The 12709-nt window shown below is 48.2% G+C and overlaps 1 protein-coding gene across 1 annotated transcript in view; it reads left to right on the top strand.

The window, feature by feature from the left end:
• Positions 1-2920: 2920 nt before the first annotated feature.
• LOC102444803 (heparan sulfate glucosamine 3-O-sulfotransferase 3B1) overlaps positions 2921-12709 on the top strand; it is a 46625-nt gene continuing 36836 nt past the window's right edge. Inside the window, exon 1 of the mRNA XM_075903514.1 lies at positions 2921-3802. Within this exon, the coding sequence (XP_075759629.1) occupies positions 3273-3802 (530 nt within the window). The 5' untranslated portion in view covers positions 2921-3272. The remainder of the gene's footprint in view (positions 3803-12709) is intronic.

Raw genomic sequence — 12709 nt, 5'->3', positions numbered from 1 at the left:
AATTGACGCGTCTCTTTGACTTTGTGCCTACCAGGAGATCTTCAATGCGTCCGGCGCGTTTACAGTTTGTAGTTCACGTTTGTGCTTTGAGCAGGAACCCAAACACGGGGTTGTTTGGCTTTTTCCTCCGGCCTTGCCTCTTCCAAGGGATCATTACCAAGTATCTGTGCAAAGTAGGGACCGGACGTCAATCCCGAGGAGATTTTTCTCCCATCTAGGGTACAAAATGCTGGTTTCAGAAGATCAGCGTGAAAAGTGCTCACGCCTGTTCTATTCAGGTGGATTCAACTGTGAGCTGCCCTTCAGCCGGCCGTGAGAATTATTTTTAAACGTGATCTAAGGATGGATGATGATTCCGTTAATGGCTCGAGGGAAACATCTTCAAAAGATTTAGGGAGAGAGAGAGAGAGAAAGTTCTTCAGCTCTGCAGGAAAATAATCTGATTCCCCTGCCACCACCACCCTTGTAAACATTATTTATATACGTAGAAGCAAGCAAAGTACGTTCAAGGGCCCTATCGTCGCCTGTGGCAAAACTTTCTACACGCCTGAGAGGGAGGCGACTAGCAATGTAGAAGCAGAAATGTATTTTCTTTGGGAAGAAATGGGGGTTACCCTTGAAACACCCTGCCCCCTCCCCCACGCCCTCCCCCACCCTCGCTAGGGAAGGAGACCCCGGCGTTGTGTTGTCTCGTAGCTCTTGTTTGTTTTCACAACAGCCGCTGAAGATCTATAGTAACGGACCGGACCGGCTGGTGTGAAGCCGCAGGGGAGAAGGGAAATACGCCGCCCTCCCTTGGTACCGTTACACGCGCTGCCTTGTACGTGTCCGGGCACCCTGGGCGCACCGGGCCAGCCCGAATATTTGCGCCGATTGATCCCCTGCCGCGAAGCAGCGTTTGGCTCCCAGTCCCACTCCGGGGCTGAGCAGCTTTGTGCGGCGGGAGGGTGGGATCCGCCTCGTCCCGCCAGCCTGGCTCCTTGGTATCGGTGTGGGCTGCCTCTGAGGGGCTCGTTCTGCTCCCGGGGTGTCCAGGGACCGCGCCGCCCGGCTGGGAGTCAAAAGGCCCTTTGACGGGCTCCATGGAGCGAGGAGTCGCGGCAGCTCCCGTCCCTCCCCAGCGCTCTTTCTCTCCTCCCCGCTGCCTCTGTCTCTCTGCACACGCACACACACCGGGGGCTGTCGGGGGCTGTCCTGCCAGCGGGGAAACAGAATACCTTGGACCTGGATTTCCAACACTCGGGTCAAGAAGTGGGTTGTGCCCGCAAAAGCTCCTGACACCATCCACATGTCTTCTTAGTCTTTCCGGTGCTACCGGACTATTGTTGTTTTTAAAGTTTTTCGTGTTACAGACGCACTCGGCTCCCCCCCTCTGAAGCTTTAGAACAAAATACCAAGGAAGCTACAGACAGACACATAGATAGATAGATAGATAGATAGATAGATAGATAGATAGATAGATAGATAGAGGAAGTGTGAATAGATAGATAGATAGATAGATAGATAGATAGATAGATAGATAGATAGATAGATAGAGGAAGTGTGAATAGATAGATAGATAGATAGATAGATAGATAGATAGAGGAAGTGTGAATAGATAGATAGATAGATAGATAGATAGATAGATAGAGGAAGTGTGAATAGATAGATAGATAGATAGATAGATAGATAGATAGATAGATAGATAGAGGAAGTGTGAATAGATAGATAGATAGATAGATAGATAGATAGATAGATAGATAGATAGATAGAGGAGGTGTATGGGGATAGATAGATAGATAGATAGATAGACAGATAGATAGATAGATAGATAGGGTCTATAGGAATAGAGGGGGGAGGTATGGGGATAGTTAAAGAGAGTTTGTAGGGATGGATAGATGGACAGATAAGATGGGGATGGATAGATGAGAGACATGGAGCGTGTGGGGATAGATTGTGTGCGGAGGGAGGGAGGAAGGAGACAGAGGAAGGAAGAAAGGAAGGAAAGAGAGAGAGGAGCGAAGGAAGGAAATTACATTTTTCGTTTTAAATCTCGGGTGCTGTTCCCATGGACTAGGCATTCTTCTGGCCTCGCTATCGATACACAGCGCGTAGCGATCGTACGCGGCCAGGTCCCCTTCCCTTCGGACTCTCACGCTCGCTAGTTCAGCGGTGAGGACTTGGAGGGGCTCCCAAAGCGACTCCGCCTGAGACTCCGGGCAGCGGTTCGCCAGGAGAAAGAACCCGCCTCCTTGCCTGGGACTTGCCCGCCCTGCCCCGCAGAGCCAGGCTGGGGCCGCGCGGTGTATTGAGGGGATGGGCGGAAGCCCCGTGTATTGCTGGAGAGAGGGGTGGCTGGTTGCGAGGCTATAGACTTCTGGAAGAGGGAAAAGGCTGTATACACGAGGGCACTATAGGTATATACTGCACGGTGGGAGGGGCCTATGTACATCTCTATAGCTGGGGGCAGTGCTCTGTTGCTGCAGGTGGCAGGGCTGGCTGGCGGGCGGGGAGGGGGGGGGCAGCACTGCCTCTGCTGCCAGGCGCCTGTTCCCCTTCATCCACTGAACGGCTCCCCTCAGCCGGGGGTCGGTGACCTTCCCTGGACCGTGTCCTCCCCGGCCCCTCATTCATAACCTCCCCGCGCGCGCGCAGCATCTGTCCGGGGATCGGGGCCGCGCGCTGAGCTGAGGGGGCAGCGGGTCTCCCCTGCCCCGCCCCGCCCGGAGCCTTGAATCCTCAGCAGCCCCAGCCCCGGCCGGCTCATTAGCCAATTAGAAACACTAATCACCTCCCGCGCCCCGCCCCGCCCGCGCAGATGCTTTCCTGTTGGCTGCCTGGCGAGCAACAAATGCAGCTAATTATCCTCGGGAGCCCAGCGCTCATAGGCCAGCGGGCCTGCCCGTCACGGGCGCCCGCGCCCCACCTCTCCTCGCCTGGCGCAGGGCTGCCCGCTGGAGGCCGGCGCGCAGGCAGTCCGGGGCGGCTCTGCGAGGGGCCGGTTGCCTGCACGCTCCCGGGGAGCCGGCGCGCGGCGAGCGATGCTGGGCGCGCGGCGCGGAGCCTGCTGAGCGCCTGGCCGCGGGGCAGTGGCCGTGCGCCCCGGGGAGCGCAGCATGCCGCCCCGCGCCTGTCCGCGCTAGCCTCTCCCGGGGAGCGCAGCCCGCCTGTGCGCGGGTGCTGGGCGGAGGGCCCCCCTGCGCGGCGCTGGGGCTCGGCTGGCGGGGCCCGGGAGCTCCCCCCGGCGCGGTGCCCGTGCGCTGAGCCATGCTGACCGGCGCGCAGGCGGGCATATGGGACAGCGCCTGATCTGCTGCCTGGATGCGCCCAGCGCCCTGCAGCCGCCGCCGCTGCTCCCGGTGAGACGGAAACTCCTGCTGCTCGGCATCATGCTCTTCCTCTGGCTCTACATGTTCTACTCGTGCGCCGGCTCCTGCGCCTCGGTGCCCGGCCTCGGCGCGCGGGCGGCTGCTGCCGCGGCTGGGGAGACTGGCGGAGCGCACGGAGGGGGGCTCCAGGTGCTTTCCAAGCTGCTGCGCAGGGCTCCTGCCGGGGCAGCCAAGGGGCTGGCGGGACCCGCCGCAGCTTCCCCGCCGGAGCCCCGCGAGGAGCAGAGCGCGGCCCCCGACCCCACCAGCCCCATCTCCAGCTTCTTCAACGGCTCCGGCACCAAGAAGCTGCCGCAGGCCATCATCATCGGCGTGAAGAAGGGCGGCACGCGGGCGCTGCTGGAGTTCCTGCGGGTGCACCCCGACATCCGGGCCGTGGGGGCCGAGCCCCACTTCTTCGACCGCAACTACGAGCGGGGCCTCGCCTGGTACAGGTACCCCCGTGGCCCCCGACGCGTGCGCGTGATTGACACCCAACCCGTCCGGGCTCACTTGCACCAAGCACATCCATCACGCCCCCCCCCCCCCGGGCCAGTTCTGCTTCGCTTCCCCCTTCGGGGCAGGGGGTCCCGCTTGCAGACCCAGGCTTTCGGATCCGCAGCAGAGCCGAGTATGCAGCGATGCTGCTCCCGGCGCTGCCCCTAACTTCTCTCTGGGCAACTCCGCGCTAGATTTGCTCCCCGCCCCGCGCTTGCCCCAGCCCGTGTGTCTGTCCCCTTTCCTACTTCGGTTTGGAGACTTCCCGCTAACGGCGCTCCGTGGAACCGGGCCGGGAGTCCTGCCTCGCGGTGTCCCCCGGGGATTCCCAGAAAGGCGCAGACCCGGGTCGATTGAGTTGCTGGGTTGGGGCTTCACTGCTCCGCTAGCGGAGCGAGCAGAGGTGGGAAGGTTTCAGGGGAAATCTGGAAGCGCTCTGTAGAAACGGCCCAAGAAAGTGGCTTCTCCCTCCTCCAATTAAATTTGAATTGCGGGGAGCCACCGGCGATTTCCCCCTGTCGCTGCGTGCCGGGCCCTCTGCCCTCGGGGGTGCCCCAGAGGGGAGGCGCTTTGAGACGCGTTCTTTGTTTCTACACACCGGGGTTTTTTCTGGCGGAGGAAGCGGGGGTGCCCGCCTGCCTTAGGGGCAGATCCGGCCTCCAGCTCCTGCTGCCACGCCCGGCACTGAGCGACCTGGGCCAGTGACCTCAACGAGATCAGGGACTGCCCAGCCCTTAGCGAGATTCCCACAATCTCGGTGCTACCGGCCAGGTTGTGCATTGAAAAGTCCCGTCCCTTCGTGTTTCCAAGAGCTGCGTTTTCGGGTTCAGCACTTGCCAGGGTCCGTGTAAGCGCCGTTGACTTACCAGTCCTCGCCTGTATTTTTAGCGCCCGTAGTTGGCTTTGGCAAGGGGTGGGGGGGATCGCTGCAAGGAGGCAGCTTGCGCAGGGATGTAGTGATCTCTGTTGGGAAGAAAGGGACATTGCAGCATCTGGTGCAGCGCATCGGACCCTGCCCGGCACCTCTGCTTGGCCAGAGGGAAGCCATCGAGCTCCGGTGCCGATCCGCATTCACCCCAACGAGCTTAAGAGTGCCCTGAGCTTTTGCAAGACCCTTTCGTGTTTGTTTTCTTGGCTAAAACAAATTAAGGCGCTGCTTTTTTGCATTTTTCCCTTAAAATAAATTTTGATCTCTTAAAAAAAATTAGAGGGGAAAATACTATAGGGACACCGGCTCCTTTCTGGGGGTTGGAACAAGAAGCGTTCATCTGAAATGTCCTGCGGTGGAGACTGATCTCAGACGCACCGTTGTTCTGTTTCCTTGGGAGCCGGTGTTTAAGCCAAACTGGCGCAGGCACCCCCGGAGCCTTTAATGTATTTTAGTTTAAACGAGTTTGGCCCCGTGGTGTTGGGTGAGCGGGGCCCGATCGCTTGGGGGACTTGGAAATAAATCGCCCTGTCGATAGAGTGGCTGCAATATTGCTCCTCCTTCGGGTGTCCGCGCCGCGCTCCGGGTAACTCCTGTGCTCCCTTCCACACGCGATTCGGTGCGTGGCCGAGCGGAGGGAGGCTCGGCCCCGTGGGAACTCTTTGTTCCCGTTTTCTCGACGGGCCTCGTGGGGCCCAAACGTGGCTTTGTTGTGTCTGCGGCTCCTGGTGCCGTTCGCTTGTCTGGACTGTGTGAAACTTTGGGCAGCAGGGTCCTTACGAGTCCCCTCTCCAGACCAAACCCCGCTGAGGATTGAACCCCCTCCCCCGGGCCCACTGCAGAATTTCTGTAAGTGTGTGTGGAAGGGAGGGGGGGCTGGGGAGATTTTCATTGGCCTCCCCCCTCCCATTATTTCTCTTCTCAAGCGCGTACAAACGGCTTGAATTTTGCTGGCTGCGGCAAGGCAGCTGCCTGGCTTCACCCTGGAGCTGCACAAGGGGGACTTGCGTTGCGGAGGAGAGAACCGGGCACACGGGACATCTCTGGGAGGGAAAAGTTTGGCCCAACTTCGGAGCGGGGATTGGAGAGGGGGGAGTTCACCTGCTGCCGTCATCCGCCGGGTTCCTTTTCCACTGGCTCCCGCTGCCAGCCCGAGCCCGTTTGGGGCGCGTTGTGACACATGGGAAGCTCGCAACTCGCACTTCATCCCGGGAGACGGGGAAATGCGCCTAAGCGAGACCCAGACCCGGCTTCGAGCGGATGGGAGGGGATCGATACATCGCTAGAGATCAAAACTCGCGTGGGGCTCCGGTTAGTGGATCTGATTCGTGTCCGCAGAGCCCCACAATCGTGTCACTAAAAATGCACCGACGGGTTTTATGTGGAAACCGGCCTGGGTGTATCGCCAATAAAATCAGTGAATTCTACATTAGTCAGACTGCGTTGCCTTGCAGTAAATGTAAATCGTGAACTTGGCACTTGACTGCTCTGTAGCCCTAAGTTCGTTCTTCTCTTTTTTTCTTCAAAGAATTGCCTCCACCCCCTTAAATCTGGTTAGTCTTTGAAAGCATATTCAGGCATATAACGTTTTAAGTCCAGAACAGTAACTATTAAATTAAGGAATGTTTCCCTTTGAATTGGAGTAATTAATTTAATCCCCAAAGAAAGATGAAGGTATAATCTGTGTCAGCTGGAAAACCATTTGGTGGGACAGGAAAAATAAACGGCAAACAAAGTGAGAAGTCCAATAGCTTACATAGCGTACGCTAAGGACGTTAGTTACTAACCCCGTTAGTAATGTATATTTCTTTTTTCTGGTTTTCAAAGGGAAGTTTTAAAGTTACTTGTTTTCAAAAAGGTCCCGGAGTCCAGCAAAACGAAACAATTTTATTGCAACAAAGAACAATTCGAAACCAAACCGGCAATTAATATTCGGGTCAATCTTTTTCCTTCTGGGAGATGGTGCAGAAGTCCGATCCATTTTAACTCAATCCTGAAACCCACAAGCAGACACTGAAGTTAACAAATATTCTAGTAGCACCTTAAATACTAACACAACATGTAGATGGTATCATGAGCTTTCCGTGGGCACAACTCACGTTCATCTGAAGAAATGGGTTGTGCCCACGAAAGCTCATGATACCATCTATATGTTTTGTTAGTCTTTAAACTGCTACCAGACTATTTTTTTAGTCTGTAACAGGAAAAACCAAACTCGGCTACCCCTCTAAAACTACTGAAGTTAATGGGAGTTGTTTAAGACTCGGATCTGACCCATTCATAGTTTTTGTTTTGTTTTTTTTTATTAGTCACTTTGACTGTGTGCTTAGGACACTTTCTGAGCAGGGTGGTGGTTATAAAGGTGGAATCCTTTCCCAGATCTTAACAAAACTCCAGGCCCCAATGTGTCAGCTTTTGTTTCATTTTATAATTCATTCAGCAGCTGAATAACAATTTCATTAAGGGAGCCTAAGAGATTGATAATCTTAGCTCTATTCTTGCTTTCTAAGTTTCATCAAGGGAGGAAGTCCAAATAGGTTTTATATAGATAGTTTGGGAAGGAGCTATAACACATAAATCCTTCCGAAACTACAACATAAAATTAACAAAATTGTGAGGGTGATAAATATTAACGGTTACACTAATTTCTGCTGAAAGAGCAGCTTTAAGCTCCTACTGCAGCCAGAGCAAGATAATTGCCTGGAAAAATGTAAACACCTATGAAAATGCTGGGGGTCCCCCCACGCACCGTCACTTTGCTGCTCCTCCAACAATCTGTTCTGGGTGTAAGGTCTGATCAGGGATGATAATTCCCAAGTTTGAATAAAGTTTTAGATTGATAGTTAAATTTAAATAAAAATACCACAAACTTCCAGTGTAAAATGTAGACTCTGTTCTAGTCCCTCCTCCAAATCGAGAACCTATAGGAAAAGATTTTGTCTCTTTAGTTATGAAGAATGAAAAGATTTTTTTGTCTCTTTAGTTATGAAGAATAATACAATACAGGTCTGAATCCTCCCCCACTGCTGTCAGGCAGGACACTTAAATTATTGCCGGGCTTATGAAAAATAATACAATACCCAAGCCCATAAATAAGGGTGACATGTATTTGTACCTCGCATAAGTGGTGCTCATCACATTCTTACAATGGGAGGGAATGGAAGAGGGTCCCTGTAACATAGGTAAAGGTTTAGACTATTTACCATGGGGCCCATGTTATGTGTTTAGGATATTCAAAAAAGTTATTGGGTGACATTTTTTTGCATAAAGTACACTTGCCAGGCTGTAATGTTTCATGTGGTCTTGTCAGCACAAGCTGCCCTGCTCACAATCGGTTAAGTGGGTAATGATTTTATAGTTTGCTAATCCCAAGAGGTACAGTGGCAAAGCAGATGAGATTCACATTAAGCATCAGAATTTAATTGTAGTTCCACTTGGCATAACAAGGCACCATTAACCTAAACAAAAGAGATTAGTGGGTGATGAAGCTATTTAAAGATGTTGATTGGGTGCTGTTTTTTCTCTTTCCCTCCCCCCCCCCCCTTCTGTTTGCTGTGATGTTTGGGGACTGATGTGAGAAGAAACAAGTCATCTGCCCCTGTAATCAAGTTTTGCTTTAGTGACGGTCTAGCCTGCTTACCTAGTTTATTCATTCTCATACTGTCCTGGAGTACTTCCTCCGATTTTTACATGCTATTGAAGAAACTTTTATTAAAAAAACTTTTAATCTGTAATGATTCTTTCTACCCTTCAAAGTTACATTTGCAGTTTAGTACAGCCTAGGCAGCAACAAAAAGTGTGAACACTAAATATAATAGCTAATCTATCGAGGAAAATAGTCAATATCTGTTACAATAACCTCCTATATAGAGGAGAACCAGCTAAAATTACAGCCACAGGTCAATTACAAGTTGAGGCTTTAATAGTGAACTTAAAATTGAAATTAATTCTAAACAAATCCATGAATACTACTCACTGTTTCTGAACACTTTTCTCCCCTTAAGTTTACTTTAAATATATTGTGTTGCTTTGACATAATTAGAATGTTTAAATATTATTTGAAAAAAAGACCACCTAGTGTGAAAGCCTTAATAGAACCAAATTGTTATTTGACCAAACTAAGCCTATAGTTTCAGAAGGGTAGCTGAATTAGTCTGTAACAAGAAAAACTTGACCAGAACATGTTAGATCTATATGAACTAGAAGAGAATTGTAACTTCTGCATAAAATAGTTTGTACGCTAATTCTCTTCATAACTTTCTCCATCAAAATCAGTTTAACTGCTGATAAACTCTCAGATTAGTCACTTTGGGAAGCAAAAAGAAGATACTTTAAATCACTGCACTGGAGTTGGATTAATGGGGTGAAACTAGTTAGATAACCTGGTTCCGTGTTCTGTGACTCACTAGTGCATAATATTAAGCATGTGCATAAGCGGCCTATAAGGAGCATGGCCAAGACTAGCACAAGTATTTTTTAATTGTCGAATCAAGATTAGCAAAATACTGATTTTAAAGAAAAACAAACTTTTTTCAGTGTAAAGGAATCCTAAACATAGAACTGTAAACAGAATTAAATTTGAAACCCTTTGAGTTTAGATAACAGCTGTGGAGATTTAAAGCTTTCCAAATTTTAATTTCAATGCACTTTGAGAGACAGACTCCCACTCTTCAACTTCTGTTAGCAAAACATAAACCAAGGTCACACAGTGTATGCTGCAGCCGTTACTGAGAAGAGTAGAAGATACAATCTAACTAAAAGGAAGTCTCTTTGAAATCCCTTACTACCAGTTCTGGGATTTCAGCAGTGTACTGCCAACCTTACAGGAGTTAAGGTGAAATAAAAAAGCAAACTGGTTTTATAATACAGTACTCTGAAATGAGAACCTATATGTTACAAAGCAGAAGCGCTGTCAAGATTTATTAGCAAAAATGGTGTTGAAGGTGTTGAACTCTGGTTTTAATTAGGCACCTAAATTAGACCATAAAATGGTTGATTAATCTTTTACAAGTGAAGGGGGGGAAATAACTAAAAGTTAATTTAATCATAAATGTTATTCCAGATGCAGTGAGTTGGGAGACTGCAGATATTTATAAGCAATGTACTTGCTTTATGTTTGGAAATGCTAGCATTGAACTTATTCATGATTAGTTCTGAGGTGATTCATTGGAATATAAATTCTTTTAATAAGCTTCTGTTGTAAACACTCTTTTTTTTCCTTGTGTAACTTTGCTTATGCACGTGGACCAACTGACTTCAACACAACATGACAAAGGGTAAAACTTTGTCACCAAAATGTTGTGGGATAGGGAATTTAAGAAGCACTGTTTTTAAGGGGTTTAAGTTTCTAAATCACCAGGCGCATTTGAAAAGTATACTTGTAAGTTTTTCATGTTCAGGATTGGGGCCAAAGTTTGGCACTTAAATGAATGAACCTTGGAAAAATGAACTCTACGGTTGCCAAACAGTTTATAAATGTCCTAAAACTAAAAATCTGACAGCATATCATGTTTTCATTTTTAAAATAACTTTGTAAAATTCGAACTCTGATCCAAATAAGCTAAAGGAGTTTGACCACATATAAATTAGAAATAAGATACTGTCTTAAAACGCCCCCTGACTTCACTGAGCACTTTTAAGGTCCTACATGTTTCCATAACTTTAACCTCTGTTAATGTTTTAATTTGTCAAAGGATAGAGCTGTAGCTGAATATGTTAATGACGCAAAGAAATTGCTATAAATTACTCACTGTTCACCTAAACACACTATCCCGTATTCTAATCTTACGAACACTGCTCATTATTCACAAGTAATACCACAGAGCTCAGTGGGGCCTCTTGATTTGTAAAGTTACTCGCGTACATAGGATCGAGTCTTTGCTGCAGAAATGTGACTAGTGGTTTTTAAAACGTGGACCATCTTTTTGGCATATTTCATCCTAGCAATATCTAAATGGGAATATTTAACAGTAGTGGTGGTAGATTGCTCTAGTGGAGAAATAACTTTTTAAAAAAATTTAAAGTTTGTTGGCTCATGCAAGGCAGAACTCTAGATACGTTTTCTGTTCTGAAATTATATTTGACTATAGTATACTATTTTGCCTGAACTATTTCTTAATAAATTATATGGTATACTATCTTGAGAAGGAGAAGCAAAATAGTGGGTTTTGTTTCACTTTTTTGTCCCTTCTTTGCAAGATAAAAAGGGGTTGAAGTGAAACAAAACAGTTTTCTCCTGCTGCAAAAATAAAGCAAAATCAGATGATGGCGAATACGGTCCCTGAAGCAGCAAAGTGATAACAGAGAAATTGAATGGATTTTTTTTTTTGATAGCAAGAGAGCTTGGAGAGCCAAAGGAAACTAATTCTGTAAGCATGTTGCATTTTTCTTGTAATGAATGCCGCATGTTAGCTGCTTCATATAAGAATATTTACCATGACAGAAAAGAAATAAAATCAAGTCATTACTGAAAACTATATTAGAAGTAGTATATGAAATTTTTCATACGGTATTTAATAAGCTTCCCCTTTGAGATTGTGTTGGAAAAATTGAAGTGTGCAGCATTAACACGCTTGCGTGTTTTTTGGGAGGGGAGAGTGGCAGGGGAGTAGCCTTCTGTGGTCTGGTGTGTAGTGCAATTTCTGTCTTACAAGTCTGCCAGAAAACTCACTACTTGCAAGCCTAGAATAGGAGTCCATGATGGTTTTTAAACAATTTTCTCTATTTTTATCACAGGGTTCCCATTTTCTTTCTTTGGGGCAGCTATAACAATACTCTTAAATAGTACTAAGAACTTAAGTCTGTCTCTCAGTAAGTCTAACTGAACCTATATTGCCTGCTAGATTATTTTTAAACTCTATTTGCCGAAGGCCCAGTTTTAGTGCCGTTCCAAACAGCATGTTGCAGGAGAGAATGGCCCTAGTTCCTCGCTGAATTTTTATTTAGCCTACCAGACTGGAGGCTTTGTCTGTGTTTTTGGAAAGTGCCCTCGCACTGTAATGTAAAGAATAGCACCATCGCATACAGTGCTCTGGACAAAACACTGATGGGCTCCTTGCTTTGGAAAGCCCACCGTTTTTTGGGTTTGATCCTCATGCAAGTGCTGAGTCCATGACTTTCGTGAGTTGTGGCTGCAAGTTTAGACTCATGGGCCTGTCTGACTGCATGTAGCGTCTTTCTTTTGAGCATGGTGGTGATTGCATGTCTAAATTGTAGGTCACTTGGCATTTAAGGACCTCCAGTTCAGGACTGGGGCCGCCTTGTGTTAGGTGCTGCTTCAAGGTGACTCTGGAGAGGTGTGGTGAGCTGAGAGTTTCCTTACTGTAGGAATGTCACAATTGCCCTAATGAGCAAATTGTCCCATGGTGCTCCCATGTACCTAGTCAGAGCTTAGTCTGTCAGTCAAGTGGCTTATTAAAGATGTGGGGTCAAATCCTGCCCACAATGAATTTAATGGCAAACTTTCACTGACTTCACTGAGGCTGGGATTTCACTCACGATCACTGCAGAAATATAAATTCTTGCTTCATAGCGGTACTTTGTCTACTGCCACCACCTTTTACAGCAGATCTGTGCAAATGCTTGATAAGGCAATAAGGATTCCATACAGCCAGGTGCTGTGCTCCCTCCACTACCACGGACTGCATCTTCCAAAGGCACCCCGTACTTGCAAGGCCTCTCTTGTAAAGATGGAAGGGCTCTCAAGATACAGCTCAGTGCGATCTGGATTGGATCTGGATTCCTTGGGTTAAAAAAGCCACGCATGTGAATGGTAGCATCTGTGCAAAGAAGGCAAGCTTCTCTAGCAAACGGCCTCAAGTTGCACGTAAACAGGAAAAAGCTACAATTTTTTTAAATAAAGCTTTTTTGTTCCCTTTTTGTTTCTTTGGATGGCTTCTCTAACGTTTTTGATCCCTTTGGGATCTTTGTTCCCTTC

This window comes from Pelodiscus sinensis, chromosome 20 (genome assembly GCF_049634645.1).
Source record: "Pelodiscus sinensis isolate JC-2024 chromosome 20, ASM4963464v1, whole genome shotgun sequence".
Lineage (NCBI taxonomy): Eukaryota > Metazoa > Chordata > Testudines > Trionychidae > Pelodiscus > Pelodiscus sinensis.
Note: the sequence above shows the minus strand (reverse complement) of the source record. Positions and strands in the feature narration are given on the sequence as shown.